Source organism: Protomyctophum bolini (genome assembly GCF_963924005.1).
Source record: "Protomyctophum bolini genome assembly, chromosome: 1".
NCBI classification, from domain to species: domain Eukaryota; kingdom Metazoa; phylum Chordata; class Actinopteri; order Myctophiformes; family Myctophidae; genus Protomyctophum; species Protomyctophum bolini.
In genome coordinates, this window is record NC_137862.1 from 24,717,877 (window position 1) to 24,739,650 (window position 21,774).

General features: G+C 43.1%; 1 protein-coding gene across 1 annotated transcript in view; it reads right to left on the reverse strand.

Annotated features, from left to right (window-relative positions):
- Positions 1 to 21,774, reverse strand: part of LOC308316995 (A-kinase anchor protein 13-like) — an 88,779-nt gene that overhangs the window by 15,953 nt on the left and 51,052 nt on the right. The window contains exons 11-22 of the mRNA XM_080765785.1: positions 20,224 to 20,291; positions 19,761 to 19,830; positions 18,850 to 19,000; positions 18,321 to 18,433; positions 16,791 to 16,937; positions 15,687 to 15,961; positions 15,135 to 15,260; positions 14,503 to 14,620; positions 11,254 to 11,428; positions 10,558 to 10,634; positions 7,199 to 7,275; positions 3,874 to 4,055 (exon numbers count right to left, since the gene is read on the reverse strand). Coding sequence (XP_080621911.1) covers positions 3,874 to 4,055; positions 7,199 to 7,275; positions 10,558 to 10,634; positions 11,254 to 11,428; positions 14,503 to 14,620; positions 15,135 to 15,260; positions 15,687 to 15,961; positions 16,791 to 16,937; positions 18,321 to 18,433; positions 18,850 to 19,000; positions 19,761 to 19,830; positions 20,224 to 20,291 — 1,579 coding nt within the window. The remainder of the gene's footprint in view (positions 1 to 3,873; positions 4,056 to 7,198; positions 7,276 to 10,557; positions 10,635 to 11,253; positions 11,429 to 14,502; positions 14,621 to 15,134; positions 15,261 to 15,686; positions 15,962 to 16,790; positions 16,938 to 18,320; positions 18,434 to 18,849; positions 19,001 to 19,760; positions 19,831 to 20,223; positions 20,292 to 21,774) is intronic.

The window sequence follows — 21,774 nt, forward strand, 5'->3', positions numbered from 1 at the left end:
TATGGTCTCCGCCATCCACCAGCCAATCAGATGGAACAAATCAAACACAACTAAAGAGCCAATCGGATAGCTAACGTTACAGAGCCAATTTGTTTATGGCAACTAACACTCTTATTCCTGCTGCATGGTTTGGGATCCAATCCCAGTCGGGATTGATGAATCCAAATAAAATTAGCTAATAGTGGTCAAGCAGGTCCTGCCCACAGATTCAGACCAGAGTCTCCGGCTTGGCAAGGCACTCCCAACAATCACAATGGGCTCTATGGACACAAAATAACTTAATAATAAGGTGTTACTGAAGATACTAATTAAGGCTCTGTTCCATTTTGTGTACAGTGGAAAGTATAGTTGAAACTCCTCATTGTCAGGTGAAAAGACGCAGCCGGCAACCACGGACACCAAGGAATTGGCATAAAGACTGAAATAGTTGATTAAAAAAAGAAAAGAAAAAAAAAGCTAATTACACAGTTTCTGCCAGATGGCTACGTCAAAGTGAGAAAGAGACAGACAGCGAGAGAGATAATCTAGCCGAAGACATTTAGATAACATTTAGCTGCTCTCCTCTCATCATCATCATCTCTCTCTCTCTTTCTCTCTCTCTGTCTGTCTGTCTCTCTGGCATAGTGTGCAGTAAATCCTCCTGGTCGTTCCTTAATACCATTAAGACCATGCTGTCAATATAAAGTCAGGTCTGCTCTAATCCCCCCTCCATCACAGCTTACACCACCACACTACTACAGCCTTAAAACCTGTGCTGTCAGACTCCCGGGTAACAAGGAAAACTCAGGTGAGATTTAACTCGGCAGCATCGGAATTTTAAACATGTAGCATAGGCCTTTTGGGGGGTCACACGGCAGGGAATGGAGGGGTAAGGTGTGTGGTTAAGGAGCTGATGGGGTGGAAGAGGACCTCTTCATAAAGTATACATTTTAAACCTAATACATGATACCGTAATCACTTCTGCATCTAAGTCCTGGGTTGCGAGGGCCATAGAGGTGAAGTTTCACACTCCCGGACAAATTTTAATCCTCGTGGAGGTGTAATGGGGAGCATTCGGGTCAGAACAGGAAATAAAGGCTGAGGAATTGAGTTGAGGGGTGAGGATTAGAGGTGATGGTTGAAAAAAGGGGTTATGCTAGGTTTTTATTAAGGGCCTATAGGACGCTAGTAGGACGGGTTAAGAGGTGAGTTTAAGTTAACCTATTAAGACCGGGAAGGCATCTGGGTAATTTATCTACAAGCTCACGCAGGCTGCGAGCTTGTAGATCTGCTATTTTTGCGCAAGTCTCTGAATATCTATATTTTTTCAAGCTAATATTTTTAACTCAAATCTTTGCTTCTGGGGGTTCCTTGGAACTAAATATTTTGCGATTGGCCAAATATATATATAATTTTTGGGGGTCCTTGACATGAAAAGGTTTGAGCACCACTGATATAACAACTTAATTTTTTCTGAAAACTGAAGACAATTGTAGAATCAGCCTTAGGTCTTAGTGGGTTATGGTTCAGGGTACCACACTGAGCCTTTACTTTAAGAGGTGAAGTTATGGAGAATTGGAAATGGCTTTCTGTATTGGTCTGTGGATTCAATCAACATTGTAAAGCACACAGCATTGTGCTGTGCAGAATCCCAGGCAGAGCAACTCTTTCATTTAATTGAAACAGACTGCAAACATCATTGGTTTACTGGGTTTACAGGACTCTAATCTCCTCCATCAGTATCTAGTATTGGGTTAAAGGAAATGTTTGCCTATTCTGAACCTAAACATAAATACACAGAAGACATACTGTGATATGGACTACTGTCTGAAATAAAGATTATATATAGGCCTACTCTAGGCAGTGGTGCCCAAACTTTTCAGGCCGAGACCCGAAAGCAGATCTACAAGCACACAACACGTCGCTTGGCTATTTTCACTAACTCTTACCATTTCTTTTCTAATTTCTGTGATTTCTCCATGAAATTACTGAAAAAAAATCATTGAATTTGGTTTTAATTCATGGAAAACTTAGCTTTTTTGGGAATGTTTTTTGAAAATGTTTTGAAATAATAATAATTCAAAACAAAATGTATAGGAAACAAAAAATTAAGGGACCCATAAAATTGTGTCTGTGACACACACATGACCCACTGTTTGGGAAACAGTGCTGTAGGGTATCTGTTTCCCATAGTATATTTTGATTTGCTCATCAGAACAACAAGAGTTATGTTCTCTTTAAGGAATAATTATAACCAAAAGTCCTGGACCACGACTAATACCTGGATTACAGGACGTTATGTTTCACATATCAGGGAAATATGGGGAGTAAAGATTACAGTACATTAAGGTGTGATGGATGGACTATTATATACAGCAGGGTTCCCCAATTAATTTTCCTCAAGGGCCATATTTTGACTAGGGTACCAGGCTGGGGGCCGCGTCGGCACTCGCGAGGTCGAGGTCTTGCCCTGAAAATTAATTTTCAGGGCATTTTTCACCCCCAGTTTGACATGCAGAGGCTACTGACCCCCATTTAAATCTGTGACCCCCCCCCCCCCCCCCCAAAAAAAAAAGATCTTCCGCGGTCCACAAGGGGGTGCTCCGCGGGCTGCTAATTGGGGAACCCTGATATACAGTGAGTAGGGGTTGCACGTTTAATACAATAAAAAAATCACACCCGTGTGAAGTGAGTGGTGCAACTCTGTGTGGGGGTTCCCCAGAACTTCCAGACCCCCAGGAACGCACCCAGGGGGCCGGGTGTGTGTGTGTGTTAGGCTGCACAACAGTGACACTTGGTGATGAAAACCAACCAAACGCTATTTTCGTGCTCGGACACAGCCAGGGACACAGGTACACAGGCAGAGACACACAAAGCTCCGTATAGGAGTGGTTGCACCACTCAAAACAAAGCTGCTGCATTGTCTGAAGGAAGCCAAACAAAAATAAGTCTTACTCTTATGTACAACCTTGAACCTTGAAGAAGAAAGATTTTTTTTTAGTGGGGAAGGTATTTTAAGCCTCCCAAACAAGATAGTCTACTGATGCAGATAAACCTCCGTGTCGTTTTATTCAAACTGAATAGCTTCCAAGAAACAGACATTATCAAAACAACATTATTTGAATGCAGTTTTTTGCACTGTAAAGCACTTTGAGCTGAATTTCATGTCATGAAAGGTACAAATAAATAATGTATTATTATTATTGCATCTGCATACCAAAAATAATCACAGTAGCAATACTTTGTGAGTAGGCTACAGTGACACATACTTTTTGGTATATTTTCTTTCTTTTGGTAAAGCATTCTGTAAACCTGGCATTTAGCCAATGGCAGATAGTACAGTCTAAATGCAGTGTTATAAACATGTATGTATCATATCATTTACAATTACAACACTAATAGCTTTAGCTTATTATATTCTCATTCATGTCATATCTCAATATAAATCATTTTGTCTTACTTATTATGACTAAAACACGATGAATATGCTATGTTACGGTTCTCGTGTAATCTTTCCTCACCTCACATATAGGGCTGTCACGATTACACATTTAAGTTGAACATGAATTGTGACACAAAATTGTGTTTTTTTGCATTAATCATTGGACAATTTTCCGTTACAATTTCTGTTTGCCTTTTAGGCTTCGTAATCACAAATTGCACAGGGCAGATATGACAGATAACTTCAATAGCCAAAGAAAACATTGAATTTAATATATTTTTTTATGTATTTCTTTCTTTAAAAATATCTAGAAAATAGCGCTCACAAAGTGACATGTTTAATTTTAAGCTCTAAATGTACCATTTTTCAACGATTGCCGATTTTGCAAGGATATTATCATAACATAATTTACACACACACACACACACACACACACACACACACACACTCACATGCAGTGCATGGCGTCCTGGATGAGTTGGATCCAGGCGTTGCGCTCCTCTCGGCTGCTGGCCAGGACCTCCACCATCTCCGGCCTGTCGGAGCCCACGGTGATCAGGAAGAGACCCCGCTCCTCGTTCGCCACCTCCCTGACTATCAGCTTCTGCAGGGACAGCACAGTGGACCGATGGTCCTGGACCCAGAGAGAGAGAGAGAGAGAGAGAGAGACAACAACATAATTAGACTATGACTGTAGGAGGAAGCGTCCCCCGCCTCCCAATGGCTATGATGAGCGAAGGGATGAGAGTATGACGGATGACGGAGAGAAGGAGGAAGGAGGAAGGGAGGCATGGAGGAGAAAGTGAGAAAAGGGTTATGCTTGTGAGAGAGAAGATGAACAGGCCTTCTGGAGGGAGAAGGATGGGGTGAAGGGAGGATAAGAATTAAGGAGGGTAAAGTATTGTAAGGAGGAAGGAGAGAGAACAGAATATCTTTAAAGTTTAGAATATCTAAACTAGAAAGGTGCAATTCTGGGGAAATTGCAAGTGTGGTTGCACTGATGCGAGCCGCAAGGAGGGAATCTGCTGGGAAAATACACCTCTTCATTTATTCGTTCTTCTGTGGGAAGCCGTTTGCACACTTTAATGAACAAATTAATGGCTTTATATACTACAATGTTCTGTTCTACATTAATGTAGTCTTGTCATTTAAATTACATATTGTGATGGCACTCCTTTCCAATTGGACATTATACTGTCCGATCAGAAAAGGGACCGAAAATTTACTTTTGGGTTTACAGAAAAGGTTACAAAAAACATCCATTGAACTCAATGAACAAATAAACAGGTTTACTTTAGCTGCAGGCATGACATTTATCTGACCTAGAACAAGAGTGTGTTGCCTACAGCAACCAACATCAATGGAGGGAGGGGGAGAAGGAGAGGAGAAGATCAGAACCAACATCAATGGAGGGAGGGGAAGAATCAGAAAGGAAGAAGACACACTGATAGAGACGGACAGAATATTAAGCCCGATTTATAGGTTTCTGCCTGTGATGCTGCCGCACGTTGGACCATATGTCAGGCATTAGTGGGACACACAGACACAGAACAGACAGGCAGGAAAGTGCTCATTAGTTAGCGTATAATGTAATGATAATTGAGCAGCTCTGTATTTAACCCATTTTGGGCGGGAACCCCTTTTGGTGTTTTAAAGCATTATGTTATACTTTAGCTATTGAAAAATAGCAGATCTACAAGCTCATAACTTGTAGGTCTGCTATTTTTGAAACATTTTGAAAATGTGTCGCAAATCTTTGAATCTATATTATTTCAGAGTTACTGTTTTTAACTCAAATCTTTGCTTCTGGAGGGGGTCCCTGGAACAACATCAGATGGGGGCGGAGGCATATTACATATGATTTTTGGGGAAATATTGAGCACCACTGATACAGAAACAAGGTTTTTCACAGCAGTGAAAAACATTTTTGAAGACATTTTCTTTATTTCGACGTCAGGCCTAAATGGGTTAACTGGTCGACGTGCGCCACAACGAGACGCAATGACAGGGCTAATTTAATGTGTTTTTAATGCCGGAGAGCGTATTATATGAACAGCTTTCACGTTTCATATCATCAGCAGGAGATGAACTGGGTGGGGAAGGTCAGGTTCCTTCTGATTGGTCGGTGTAATTTATTGTCACAATATCTAAGAGCAACATTCACAAGGGTCACAGGAATAGCTATTATTTCAACTAACCCTACATTATTTTTTCATGTAGATCTATGTGGGGGCGAGTTAAATGCACTGGTGGAAAAAGTACTCATTCGTTACTTTGGTAAAAGTATCAATACTATAATGTAGAAATACTCTGTTACAGGTAAAAGTACAGAATTAAAAATTTACTTGAGTGAAAGTACTTGGCAGCAAAATATACTTAAAGTACCAATTTCACAAGTTTTCCTATAAAAAAATGGCCGAAATTAATATAGGGCTGAAGTGGATATTCAAATATGTACTTAGTTACTTTCCACCACTGATTAAATTATCCCAGCCCAAAACACTGCAAGTGACGTAAGCATAGAAAAAAACAAAAATAAACACCATTTCACCAGCACCTTATAAAAACCAGCTAGCTAACAGGGCTTGCTAGCTGCAGCCACGCTGTGTGCCGTGGACAGGATGCCGCTTAGCAGCCGCACAGCTGGAGAGGAAAATGTGACGACTGCATCTACTGCACGCGCTCGGTAGGACCCTTGTTAGATAGTGTGTGTGTGGGGGGGGGGGGGGGGTGAGGTGGTGAGAGAAAAGGATGGTGTGGAGAGAGAGAGAGAGAGAGAGAGAGAGAGAGAGAGACTGAGACTGAGGGCAGGGCAGGGAAGCGAAGCATCGAGGAGGGAAGGGGAGTTTATGAAGGAGGTGAAGGATAGAGGAGGACGAAGAGGTTATTATTAAGGGAGGAAGGAGGTGGTACCGTGAAAGGAGGCGACGGCAGCAGTCGCAAATAAGATATATTTCCTTCCTTGATTCCCCGGAGGGATACTCAGGACTCATAGGAGCAACCGCAGTGTGGGTGTTCCACCAGCAGAGAGAGAGAGAGAGGGAGAGGGAGGGAGGGAGGGAGGGAGGGAGGGAGGGAGAGAGGGAGGGAGGGAGGGAGGGAGAGGGAGGGAGGGAGGGAGGGAGGGACGGACGGACAGACAGACAGAAGTGGAAAGAGTATAGGACTACTACTCTAAATGTTTTTCTTAAGTAAAAGTATCAATACTGCAATGTAGAAATACTCTGTAACAGGTAAAAGTCCGGAAATCAAAATGTACTTGAGTAAAAAAGTACTCATTATGCAATATGCAGAATGTGCCATTTTAAGTTTTCAAATGTATAAAAAGGTGTTGCCGAAGCACATAATGCGTGGCCATGCGGCGCATTGTGAGCTTGTAGATCGGCTATTTTCAAATGGCCAAAATGTATATAGGGCTGAATTTAATATATGTTTTCATAATAATAAATAATCAAAATCTACAAAGTAACTAAAGTTTTATAAACTAAATGTAGTGGGGTAAAAGTAAAAAAAAAATTGGATGCGAGATGTAGTGGAGTAGAAGTAAATTGGAAATTGGAAATACTTGGGTAAAGCACAAATACCTCAAAATTGTACTTAAATAAGTACAGTGCTTAAGTAAATGTACTTAGTTACTTTCCACCACTGATGCAGAGGATAAGGAGACAAGGGGAGCACGGACACAATAGAGACACAGAGGATAAGGAGACAAGGGGAGCAAGGACACAATAGAGACACAGAGAGAAAGAGACTTTTGATGACAATTCCATATCATACCAGAGAGGCGAAGACATATTTCTGGTCTTTCTCTTGAAGGAACACAAACACATCTGACAGCAACAGTGCATGGACATCTAGAGAGAGAGAGTGAGAGAGAGATATAAGGCTTGCATAGACATGGTCCAAACCTGGCACAGATTGGGGGATGTACATATTAATAGAGCACTGATTCTCAAACATGTGGGCCGGGGACCATTGGCGGCAAAATGTTTATGATAATTACACATGAATATAAAGTGTACACTGAAATATTGTTTATTATACAATGAGAATTAAATTGTAGAATTGAAACTGAAATGAGGTGAGAAAGAGAGAGACACAGACAGACAGACAGACAGACAGCATAATTAGACTATGACGATGAGTTGGGGGTCACATTGAGGGCAAGTTTCAATAAATGAAGACACTTCTATAATTGGAAACATGCCATTATTAAAGTCATAGTTATAATTCATCTTCACGGCTCACTGCATTATGCTCACTGTCTTATTTTCTTACATTCCTTCACTTTTGTAAAGTAAGAAAATGGGAAAGCTAGCCTAACTAGAGGAAGAGGCGCTTGTTATAACCACATTTAACATCCCTATTTTGTGTGAATCTTTGTCAAACATTCCCAAAAGCACCCCCCCCCCCCCTATATATATCATAATTATGACATAATCACCTAATCACAATTATTTGAGATAATCACAATTATCTTTGTATAATCGTCAATCGTTTCCATGTTGAAAAAATGTCCATACATTTTCATAGCAGAAATGGCAGATCTACAAGCTTAACACACAACTATTTTGTAAATTTTTGGGAAATTAAATGTGTCAGTATAGTGGTTATTTGTCATATCTGCCCTGTGCAATTTAAATGTTCGGTCTGCGTGTGCGATGTCTGATTGTTGTTTGATTGCTGCTCCAATTAATTTTCAATGGGAGTCACATATGGTTTGACCAAACATTTTTGTTTGATGAGGTGGGAGCAATCAGCAATCAAACACAAATGTTTGATCAAACCATGTGACTCCCATTGGAAAAGCATTGTGGTGGCCCAAAGAAACGACCAAACATTGCTTGATTGATGTTTGGTACGTGTGAATGAGGCCTAAAAGGCAAACAGAAATACAAATTGTAACGTTCCAAATGATTAATGCAAAAATCACAATTCAATCGTTAATTACTGTCTGACAATTAATGATTAACTGAAATGGTGACAGCCCTACCTCTGCCATCAGCCCAGAGAAGTATTGTGGGCCTAAACGGTGTTCCTGATGTGGGTGTGTCAGCAATGCTCTATTGACTTTGATTAACGACCTTCCCTCTTATTTGGAGAACCACACAGACTGCTTACTAACAGAAATAAAATGGTGCAATAAAACACAATAAAAGCCAGTGTGTTTTGTGGTGGGTCGTTGTTCCTTTTCATTATAGGCCCATCTTTTTAGTCCGTTAGCATTAGCCCACTGCTGTGTCAACTTGTGAAACTATCGATTGCTCTGCTGATAGACATTAACGGGCACGTCCAAGTGCGAGAACGATGTGCAAGAACAGGAAAATGTTTGCATGTGAGACAGAGAGATAGATATGGTCACGCCTTGTGACATCACGCCTCCATATATGGTCATGCCTCGTGACATCACGCCTCGTGACACGTCACGCCACCATATATGGCCATCTCCATATATGAAGATCACGACACTGACCTCATCTAACCCTGGATAACCAACCATACAGTACATGGAGAAGACTGGATCATTACCTAGATCTGCATAATTATATGGAGCCGGCCAGCAACTCTACAACTGACTTCAAACCTCAAACCCTTAGATCTCCATATATGGAGCTGTCCTGTTCTGACATTCCATTATGTTGATCCTCCTCACCCGTCCTTCCTGTTCTGACAGTCCGTATGTTGATCTGACCTCATCAAACCCTGTACACGCAAGACACGCTCCATATATGGCCAGTACAGAATTCATTCCATATGTTGATCTGACGCCCCCATGCCAAAGCGCCAGCGCTCGCCCAGGCGGACGTGTGCACGCGACCGCTTCTCGCCCTCAGGGCATCTTACTGGTTTTAATTAATGGAATTTCTTAGATTTGTTTAGTTTAAATTTCAAAACCCGATGGAAAATTGGTCCGTGACCGCGACCCACAAATGGCAAATAGCAACAGTTTCCTTGCTTTGCTTTAGTTTTCAATAACGGCTATCTCTGTCTCTCCAGTTTCATGTTCAGGTCAGGAGACCAATTATAACCAATCAGGAGACAACTCATAAAGGATACAGGATAAACAAGTGAAATTGAAGTAATGAAAAGTGGAATTTATCTGTGACACAAAATGCTGATGAATGATCTTTGAGAGGTTCTCTCCTGATTAGATCAAATTGATATCCTGACCTGAACATTGTCTGTTCACTAAAGCTGAAGAGACAGAGAGACCCTTGTTACTGAACAAACATTTTATAGCAGTGACAGTGATTACACAATATAGAGCTTTAAAAGTACATGTCTTTCCACTCAGCTCGGTATTGTGGCTGCTTTGGAGAGGTTATCCTTTAAAATTAATAATCAGTTAGATAAATATGATCTGAAGTGGGACGTGTTCCTCAGTCATGTTGCAGGTCCCTTGGTGTGATCCATGGTCAGGCAATGCCCTCTTGATTGTTTATTGTATTACTACACATTATGATACGGTTGATGATGCTGCGTTTGGTCGTGTAAATAATGTAAACTATTTTCACATTTTAATTAGATTTTTCTTTTTCCTTTTTTTTTCTTTCTATTTGTTTATCTTATCTATCTTGCCTGTCCATGAATACGTACTCTGCTGTTGTTGTTTGTGTTTGTATTTTAAGTTCTCTGTTTTATGTGTTTTTTAAAAAATCTAAAATAAAGTACTGATCATAAAAAAAAGCACATGTCTTTCTCGTGCTTTAGTGGTGTTGCTGACAGTCTGACACCATCATCCTCCTCCTACACAATGCATTGTGTTCATAATATGAAACAACATTACTTACCAGTTGTATTTATATTGACCATTTGACGTCTTACGTCGTCATTTAGTGCACTAAACAAGTCCATAGACTTGGCTGGCAAACGTCTTTCAGTTAAAAGTTCTCTAAAAAAATTTAAAGTCCATAGACTTGTCTGCCACATGACATCATTTTGTTAAGCCATGCATTGGAGGGGCTAGCTAGCACCCCTCAAAGACAATACCTCTCAGAGTAACAAATGTATAAATGTCTTAAATGAACACAGTAAATATTTTTCCTGTGCATGTGTGCACTGTGCACTGTGCACAGTGTGTGTGTGTGTGTGTGTGTGTGTGTGTGTGTGTGTGTGTGTGTGTGTGTGTGTCCAACCTTTGAGCCGTCCCTGAGTGTTCTTCAGCTGCAGCGGTCCATCATGGATGTGCCGTCTTCCCCTCAGCAGGTCCTCTCTGGCGATAGATAGGGTTGTCACAATCATTACATAATCGTCTGATCGCAATTATTTGAGGTAATCGCAATTATTTTGTCATAATCATGTCCATGTTGAAAAATGAACACACATAAAAGAGCGGAAACAACGCGTCACTCCGTGGTTACATTTTCTTTATTACGAAGCCTAAAAGTCAAACAGAAATGTAATTTCTATTCATAATGCTCCAATTTCCAATGCCAAAAAAACACAAATAAGTCGTTAATCACAATTATTTGTGTGACAATTAATCGTCATCTTATAAATGTGTTACGCCTCATCTACACAGGCAAGGAGCGAGCTTTCCGACGGCGATATCGTGCATGGAGCGTCGGCCATCAAATAACCAATAAATAGTAGCGTGTCGATCTCAAACAATAAAAGTGTTTGGGGGCCGAGAAACCTCACTCAAATAGAGACTCTGCAAGTGAATATAGGAGGGGTGGATGACGTCGCTGCACGGCGCGTCGTCGCTCGCGGTACCTCAGGACAGTCACAATGAAAAACAATAAACATGTACCGGTATTCTAATGAGATTTCATCGTTCGCCCGCTCGCATCGCTGGCAATGCAGATGAGGTGTAACGGTGACAGGCCTACCTGGCGAACATCTGGCCGCTCCTCATCCTCATGATGGACTTGCTGTCGGTGCGAGCGTGGATGTCCTTCAGCCGCTGCCTCTTCTCGTGCTCGTTCACCTTGTCGTCCACCGCCGTGATCACCTCCTTCACCAGCCGCACGGCCTCCTTCAGGTCAGGGTAATCCTCCTCGCTCTCTGTGTGTGGGAAGCATGTCATGAAAATACATTGCATACTTTTACGGTACCAAACCATACTTTGCAATACACTGTAGTTCTCACAAAGGCCGCTCAGCCTCTCATACTGTACACGTGTGCGTGTTCTCACAAATTAAGACAACGTTACAGAATACTTGACTAGCAGTTTGTGTATTTCTTGAATAAATCGTTTACAGTCAAGCCGTGAAAGACACACTCACATATTCACGTATTTACTAATTTGTAAAATAAAGATTAAGAAAAAGAAAAAGAAAAAACAGGAAAGTGTCTGTGTCATTTTAGATTGTAGCATTGGCTGTTATTGGCAGCTATACAAGTTAGCACTCGTCCGTGCTTGTACTATTTGCTATTTCTGGACACCTTAAGAGCTGAGGAAGATTCTACAAATGTGTTACTGTGAAAAGTATCTTTTTAGTTACTTAAAAAGAACGTTACATTAGCAGTGAGCACCTCAATGGTTGATAGGCTGGTAGATAGACAGTGTAGTCATCAGGCTGTGTGCTCATGCTAGTCAGTGGTGGAAAGTAACTAAGTACAATTTTGAGGTACTTTTACTTTACTGGAGTATTTCCAATTTTCAGTACTTCTACTCCGCTACACCTCAGAGGAAAATATTGTACTTTTACTCCACTACAAGTAAATCGTTACGCAGAATGTCCATTTTCAAGTTTTCAAATGTATGCAAATCTTTTGAAAATAGAATAAGCTATTTCCAAATGGCCGAAATGTATTATAGGGCTAAACGTGGTTAATGTATGTTTTGTAATGATAAACTAAATCTACAAAGTAACTAGTTACTATAAAGTTCAAATAATGTAGTGGAGTAAAAGTACAATATTTGATTCCGAGATGTAGTGGAGTAGAAGTAAAAGTATTACAAATACCTCAACATTGTACTAGAGTAGTTAAGTAAATGTACTTTACACCACTGCCCGTAACCCAACACCAGCGTACTGTAGGTCCCACAATGAGGACACAAGTGGCTTGTTGTTTTGGTCGCAGTGTGTTTGGTGCAGACTTCTTCGGATATGGAATACTAATCGAGGGCAAAGAAACATTTACTCTAAAGCTCCTTTAGGGATGTATTTTTTGTACATGTACATTTGTTGAACAGAGATGACTTGTAGGATTTAGACCGGGGGACATGTTGCAAGTAAGCCAGAATTTGAGTGAAATGGCCTCAGTGTTTGAAGAGCATATTTGCCCTTGAAGCAGCATATTTGTGGTACAAAATGAGAATCCAATATGCATAGCCTTCTACCAGATCAGCAAGGAATTAAAGTTGCTTTGTTTTAGAAATATGACTCGGCTTACATAGACACAAAGTGCATCTTCTTAAAATCACAACTAACGTGTTTGTTTCGTTTAATGGGAACCAACAAAGCACTGATTTTAAAGAGGATTGTGTGACTTAATTCAGTGTGGCTGAATGGTGTTTTTGAGAGTATTATTTTCTCCTTGCGTGTATTACATCACACACTAGTGTGTCTGCTTGGGAGAGCAGGGTGGCTTGTCTTTATTCAGTACATGTCAGAGTTGGCAGGAGAAAGTCTTCTCAGAGAACCTCAAGGATTAACTCACAGCCCCTCACTTCATATAAAACTAGACGCACGCACGCACACACGCACGCACGCACCATGCATGCATGCATGCATGCATGCATGCACGCACGCACACACACACACACACACACACACACACACACACACACACACACACACACACACACACACACACACACACACACACACACACACACACACACACACACACACACACACACACACACACACACACACACTCACTTCCCATTGAACTATAAAGCAGCTTTAATGGTAGTTTACACAGTCAGCGGCCACGCCGTTAGACTTAGAGGTGTGTGTGATTTATCAGCCTAGACAGCCTGGCAGATTCCAACATCAATACATAATCAGAATCCTCGTAAGCCCACGGTAAAGAATGTCTCACAAAAGAAGCATATGCTAATGACTTCAGATGGGCATATTGGTTGACGGACGGCGGGCACCACACTGCCTCGAGTCCTTGTCACTGTGCGCACCAAATCTGAAGTCTTAAATGCCCATGGCCATATAATCATGAGCATAGCGGTCGGATCTGTGGCCTGCCACCCTTAGATCTCCATATACTGTATGGAGCTGACCTGTTCTGACATGCCATACTGTATGTTGATCTGACCTCATCAAACCCTGTACACTCAAGACACTGTGTACTGAGTGGCGCCGCCGGCTGGCCAGGAAACGCCAGCAGCGCCACCGCCAGAGTCTTACGGAGGACGCCACTGCCAGAGTCTTACGGAGGACGCCACCGCCAGAGTCTTACGGAGGACGCCACCGCCAGAGTCTTACGGAGGAGCCAGAGTCTTACGGAGGAGCCAGAGTCTTACGGAGGACGCCACCACCAGAGTCTTACGGAGGACGCCACCACCAGAGTCTTACGGAGGACGCCACCGCCAGAGTCTTACGGAGGAGCCAGAGTCTTACGGAGGACGCCACCACCAGAGTCTTACGGAGGAGCCAGAGTCTTACGGAGGACGCCACCGCCAGAGTCTTACGGAGGAGCCAGAGTCTTACGGAGGACGCCACCACCAGAGTCTTACGGAGGACGCCACCGCCAGAGTCTTACGGAGGAGCCAGAGTCTTACGGAGGACGTCACCGCCAGAGTCTTACGGAGGAGCCAGAGTCTTACGGAGGAGCCAGAGTCTTACGGAGGACGCCACCACCAGAGTCTTACGGAGGACGCCACCGCCAGAGTCTTACGGAGGAGCCAGAGTCTTACGGAGGAGCCAGAGTCTTACGGAGGACGCCACCGGCCAGCAACTCCACATCTGACCTCTCACCAGATTAATAGCTTGACTCCTGCTTCTCAACTGTGCCATATTAAGAAGCTCTGTTGTTTCAGCGCGACCTCAACCCTTTTCGCTTCTCACCCTCAGGGCGCCTTAATGGTAATATTTATATTTTAAGCACAAGCTAGCAGGAAGATAGAGCAGCTAACAGCTACTACGGTCTTGTAACATGCCAGTGACACTAACCTTTGGTGTGCTGTAGCATCCTCAGGATCAGACCTGGGTACTTGGTTATTCTCTGGGTCACCAGCAGGATGCATTCTGGGATGCCGAGTCGTCGCACCAGGCTGCTGCTCATCTTTCTCTAGATGGAAATAACAAACGGAGACGATATGGATGAACCAGAGCCGAGATACAGCTGGCAACAAGCAGTCAGACAACAGAAGAAACACTCCACTCTACTAAAGCTGTTGTTGCATTAAGTAGAGCCATGTGGTCCAATGCTTGGTTGCATCATGAACATTGCTGCAGTCAGACATTATGAGGATCAGACAGCTGAGAGACAATTTAGTTTCCCATTATAAAACGTTTGGTTGCACAGTGTAATTAACAAGTGAAGAATGAAGAATGTAGAATAGATGCAGGACACCAAGCCAATGTCCGCGTGCGTGCGTACGTACACGCACACACACAGATACATATGCGCGTGCCAGTTTTGATTTTGTTGACTAAAACGATGACGAAAATTGTTCATCAACTACCTTTTTTCACTGACAAAAACTAAATAAAAACTACGCTACGATGACTAAAAACTAACCTAACAAAATCTAAACTGGTGCGTGCGTGCGTGCAGTGAAGTGATGTGATGAAAGACTTACTTTAATAAAAGCTTGGAAGCGTTTGTCTTTGGTCAGGAGTTCCTTGTACAAGTTGACCGCTTCATTGTGACGACTGCAGAACTTCCCGTACACCCGTTTCATGCACTCAGCACTCGACCCTGAGAACTGATGCACACAATCAGCATGTCAATCAATCAATCAATCTTAAAAAGACAATACGAGGCCACAATTATTACATAATGGTCTAATCGCAATTATTTTTCGCAATTCCCTCCTCCCCTCCCCTCCCGGTAGAAAACGGCAGAGAAAAGTGACGTTACCAAATTTGGAGCGACGCACCACTGCACTGATAATGTTTAACAAAATACAAGTTGGCTCCCACTTCCTATCCTTTTTTTTTGGTCGCATGCGAATGGAAATAAAAGCGTGGGTATCGAGCAGGCCTGGAATTTCATCCTTTTAGGGGCAAGGCCTTTAGTGTGGTCAACTTTTTGAGGGCACAAAAAGAGGGGCAAAGAGAGGGGCAACGACGGCCATGGCCGCCGTGGCCATCGTGAAATTCCTGGCCTGGTATCGAGGCCATTCACTGACCTGCTGGAGCAGCACATCTCCTATCCGATTGACGATGAAGCCTCCTCCTCCTCCTCCTCCGTCGGGGCTGTCCTCCTCTCTCTCCGGGCCGTCTCTCCTCCTCTCCAGCAGACGGTGGAGGTGCTGGCTGTGGAGCTCCAGCAGCTCGTCCAGAGCAGGGAACAGCCGCTCCAGGGTCTGCGGCTCCAGGCCCACCTCCTTCTGCAGCCCTTTACTGTAGACCTCCGACATGATGCGCAGGGTGCGCACGTGATGCATCTCCGTCTGCGTGAGCTCTGTCGGTGGGACAGAGAGAGAGAGAGAGAGAGAGAGAGAGAGAGAGAGAGACAACGTTATATTAGTCATGGATTTTTCATTATAGTTTAGTTTAGTTTTTTTCATACTTTGGGGTATTTGCCAGAGCTGAACCCCTGCCCCACATTTTCCACATGGGCCTATTATAGCGCCACCAGGAGGCCGACAATTGCAAAACATTACAGTACACCTACAGATTTTGTCCAAACATCATGCAAATTGGTCTCTCTATTACCATTAAATGAAACGGTTCTTTCAGGATTGTCATACTCCATCCTGACACATAGTGTGATTTGTGTGAAATCTTGCACGCACATTCCCACTAGGCTAAGGAAGAAATGCCACTTGAACATTTTCAACTCAGCCTCATGGTGGCACAATAACTGGCCTATTTGTGTTTTTACCTATAACTGCACCGATCTGTGTAAAACCCTGTATGCACACTCCCTAGATGCCAAGGAAAATCCTGCGCCCTGCATTTTTCACATATGCCCTTTATAGCGCCACCAGGAGGCCAACTTATGTAAAACATTACTCCTTCAGATTTCACGCATGATCTCTATAGTCACGTGAACAAGACGGGTCTGTTTGATTTATCATATTCCATCCTGATCGGCTAAGTACAAAATGCCACAACAAAACTGTGAAACTGTGCAAAGTGTGCATGCATATTCCAACTAGGCTGAGGAAGAAATGCCACTTGACATTTTCCTAAAAACACTCCTATCCTGGAGGAGACCTGTGCCCCGAGGGGCACTTTTTCTACTTTCAGTTTGTTTAACAGACAGACAGACAATCCTTTCCACACACCGTATATGACGTCCTGTCTCTTGATGAGCTCAGTGTCCAGTTGTTTGAGGAGGTCCTGTTCCACCGTCAGGTTCCAGGAATCATACTCCAAATCCTTCACCTCCGCTTCAAACTCCCCCATCAGCTGACCGTCCATCATCTCTGTACCTGGAATCACAACAGCAATAATAATAAGCATTTTATAATGTCTGTTAAGGTCAAGTATCATATTACTTCATACTTCATAGCTGCTGATTACTGTTATAATGCATTATTTATAGTGTGATTATAACTCATTATAAATGGCCATTGGGTGCTTTAAGTGAAAATACACCATTAAATCTACGCAAGATTTTCTGTCTACACCTCCAGGAATGTAATCACATTCATTTTGTGAATGACATAGGCCTACTCTACGTCATAGATTTATGACATACGATAATGCAATACAATGCATTAAGTGATTATAATGCATTATACATTTACTTTGATGGATTACAACTATGATAATTATAACACAAAACCACCTGTGAGTGTCAATGATGTATTTCTGTATTATGTTGCAAAGGCTAGGCTGTATATGTATATGTTATATATAGTTTAGAATACTTCTAATGCCTCTATAGATACGGGTTTCACGGAAAGTGCTGCAAAGTTTCGTGAACCTTTTTTTCCCTGTTTTTTCTGAGTAAGATTTTTGTAAACCATTTCTTTTCACCCAGTGTCAATTGTCTAGTGTAATCCTGTGCGCTTAACTCCCTCTGCCAACCCGGAGAGAGCAACGGAGGACAGACCTTGTGCTTCCTTCTATGCATGAGTAGTCCAAGCTGCTTCTTTTCACCTGACAGGAGGTGAGGTGATATAATCCAACCAGTTCCTTTCCCTTCCGTCAGGCGCCCCGGCTGGCCAGGGGGAGGCTAAATGTGAACTTAATGTGTTATGGTGACAGCTCTAGTTGTGTTGTGTTGTGTGTCCGTGCATGCCTGGCTGGGTTTCACTTCATTCATGTCTCTGGTTGAACAATAACACTTCACACTGAGACGCATGACTGTAAGGCCATGTTCCACAGAGGACAACAGATCCCATTAAAAGACCATGCAACTTTCTTCTGGGAAATAAGAGTCTCTTTTATACGCACGCACACACGCACACGCACACACACCAACTCAAAGCACAGCTGGTGCACAGCTGTCTTTTTTGGGAGACAGAGGATTGATCCATAGACAGTGTCCAAAGTGTGTGTGTGTGTGTGTGTGTGTGTGTGTGTGTGTGTGTGTGTGTGTGTGTGTGCTTGTGAATTTGCCACAGGAATGCACACACGGACGCACACACACACACACACACACACACACACACACACACACACACACACACACACACACACACACACCATTTGCGGTAAGAAGAAGCCCACATGCATGTGTGTTCGTCGGAAGGTGCCTGTGTAAAGCATGTTCCTTTGTGAGTGAATGAGAGTGCATGTACATTAGTATCTGCTAGTGTGTATATGATGTATGCTTGATATATGCGTGCGTGCGTGTGTGTGCAGACCTTCGTCAGTGAGTGACTCGGTGGATTCCGTGACATGGCTGTTTCTGTTGAGGGAGTCGGTTGACTGGGAGAGGTAGCGAAGACCTTTAATAGGCATCTCATCCAACACTGGCCTGGAGAGAGAGTAGCAACATTGTCATTTAATTACTTCATATGAACCGTTATCAGGCTAACATCGGGGAGCGATAAGTGAACGTTTGCGGAAAAGCTCCAAGCTCACAAGGCATTGATCTGAGGTGTAGATCTGCTATTTTCGGTGAAGAGAGTTGGTATAGATAGAGGGAATAAAGGGGGCGAGGACCTATAGACCCGTGTGGGACCCCGGTCAATGAAGTTTTAGAAATGCATTTTTGGATTGGATTGGATTGGATTGGATTGGATTGGATTGGATCCGATCCGATCCGATCCGATCCGATCCGATCCAATCCAATCCAATCCAATCCAATTCAATTCAAGCGGTTAAACATCAAAATGAAAGCTACAGACAGCAAAATGGACCACAGACAGACAGACAGACAGACAGACAGACCCAGCGATGTTGCTGATAGAGATGCTCTTTGACAGGTTGCTGCCGTGGAACATCATGCTGGCGTGACGGCGTGATGACGCAACGGCCAATGAGGAGTGGTCGTCGGGCAACAAGATGGCCGACCAGGGCCGCTCCCTCGTCCCTGAGGCTGCTGCAACCATGAACACACGCACACACGCACGCAGGCACGCACACGAGCACACACACACACACAAACACACACACACACGTTTGTATTACTACAATTACAATTTATGCATTTAGCAGACACTCTTAATCCAGAGAGATTTACATTGAGCAGGAACAAAAAGCATGGCAATACATCATACATACAAAGTAGTTTTCATGAATCATACGTAAGCTAAGAACGTAACAGTGGAATATCTATAGAATTAAACTATGCATATATATATATATATATATACTGTATATATATATATATATATATATATATGCCTGTAGGAGGGCGAGGCTATAGGGAAAGTACTACTGAAAGTGCTACGGGCTAAGATGTAGTCTGAAGAAGTGTGTTTTCAGACTGCGGCGGAAGACTGGGAGTGAATCTGTAGTTCTGATTGCAATGGGAAGTGTGTTGTCCCGGTGTTTTTAGCGAGGGCCCTTGCAGGCAGCTTCCCTGCGTCGGCTGATCTGAGCACTTGTGACTCGGGAGGGTTTGTAAGGTGCGAGCAGACATGCAAGATATGACTATGCCATACAAGCCCACAACGTGCCACGGTTGTGGGCTTGATCAGCTTGTTTGTGTGCAGCGTAAATCAGGCACGACTCCATCTCTCCCTAACTAGCTCTTTGGCTGCTAACTCTGCTGCATGTATTTGACTGATATGAGACAATAGTTGTATGTGGTTGCTGACTGTATGTGGACTTAGAGATACTTTTACTTTCACACTCACATTTGTTCCTCATTGTGACTGCTGCTGCAATGGAGCTGGAGTCTGGAACAGCAAGCTGGTGTTTGGTGAACTATAAGGAAAGAATGAAAGATACAGAGAGAGAGAGAGAGAGAGAGAGAGAGAGAGAGAGAGAGAGAGAGAGAGAGAGAGAGAGAGAGAGAGAGAGAGAGACACGCAGAGAGACAGAGAGAGAATAGACAGCGATTAACCACTTAAGAACTACATGCTATCCATAAATAGCCAATCTACAATTAAGCTCACAACATCTGCCATTTTGCTTACATTCTTTTAATCTTTTGAAAAGGTTCATCTACAGTATATAATGACATAATGAAACAAGTGAAAACGAAAACCTTTTAAAATTGGTTAAGAAGAGGCAGTGATGTCACAGCAAATCAACAGAGTCATAATGCTGTAGTGTAGCATACGTATACTGTAGTATTGAAGTGCGTGTGGTTCTTACCTTCATCTTTACCTTGGCACACACAGGCATGCTCTCTCTGCAGCTCTTATGGACGTATGAGTGGCAGTCTGTGAGGAGACAGACAACAGGGGATCATAAATAAATACATACGCTATATAACCTACCAAGGGAAGAGTGCTAAAAATGGACATCCGTAAATGTACATCAACTAGACAGACTGAATGGCCTCCAATACTGGGCAGCACGCCACACACTGGTTGTAAATCCAGCAATAAAAGACAGACTGAATCGGAAGAGGAGAGGAGAGGAGAGGAGAGGAGAGGAGAGGAGAGGAGAGGAGAGGAGAGGAGAGGAGAGGAGAGGAGAGGAGAGGAACACCATGGAGCAGGGAGGGAGTGATGCAACTGAAGGGTAATAATGCAAACAAGGAGAAGGGAGACAATAAAGAAAACGGACTGTCACAAATGGACTCACGCACACAGGCAGAAACAGACTATGTGTGTGCACACATGCACGTGTGCATTGTGACGGCCCGAAATGGTCCCCGAGCCGTCTGTTCGTGACACCTGTCACTCACCCCTGGGAACCACCTATTCTAAAATGCCCCGTTGATTGCGCCGGTGCGAGAGCGAGTGTGGAGGCAGACAGGCAGTGTGAGAGCAAAACCCGTCAGCGGTGGACCTGTCATGTGAATCGTGAACGAGGAAGTTAGTCCCTCGATTCGAGTGTGTTCCGTGTCGTTTTGCTCCGTGAAGTGGCGTAGCCTCGGGCGTGAACAAACCTGCAGAGCTACAAACAACCATTCCCACGGACGACCAACGGCCAACTACAACGATCCCCGCATCTTGACCTGTCTCTGTCCCTGTCACCTATCACACACGGAGCAGTGGTATTTCCCCCTTTATTATTTCAAGCCTCTTTTGTTTGTTATTTTGTTGTTTTGGAGACGATTAAAGAGCCGTGCTGCTCGGACAGACGGACTATACTTTTGTTTACTAACATTCACGTTGCGTCTGCGTTGCGTGGATCTGGAACAATACACCGTTTATTTATTTATGAACTGAGAGTTTGAGACGCAATGAATTGACGGGTGGTTTCGAGCGTAGGTTACGTGTGTAACCATGGATGGTACTTTAAGTTGCTGACTACCTGTTTTTGTCTATTTTGGTTTATTTACAAACATTGCAAACTATTGGGTCTTAATTGTTTCATGAACTGATGAACTGTGTGTGTTTGGGTTGGGTGAAATTCAATATAATAACTTGAAACTGAGTTGACAAAGTGTGTTGTGTGTTATTTCTTGGTATAAGGGTTTACATTTTAATATGTAAGTCCTGTGTCGGTTTCACCAGTGGTTAACCCCGATGAGGAAGAACTCATAAGAAAAGGAGAAACACTTCTCTGGTAGACTAAATCTACCTGGCACCCCTAAGACAAATAACCATCCAACTGGGAAACCGTTACATAAAAGTGGCACCCCAGATGGGACTCCTAAAACACTGAGTATAATAAAACAAACATGGATGTCAACCAAACAAACAATTCAGTCAATCAGTCCAATGATTCAGTCAACCAGGCACCTGATGTTCT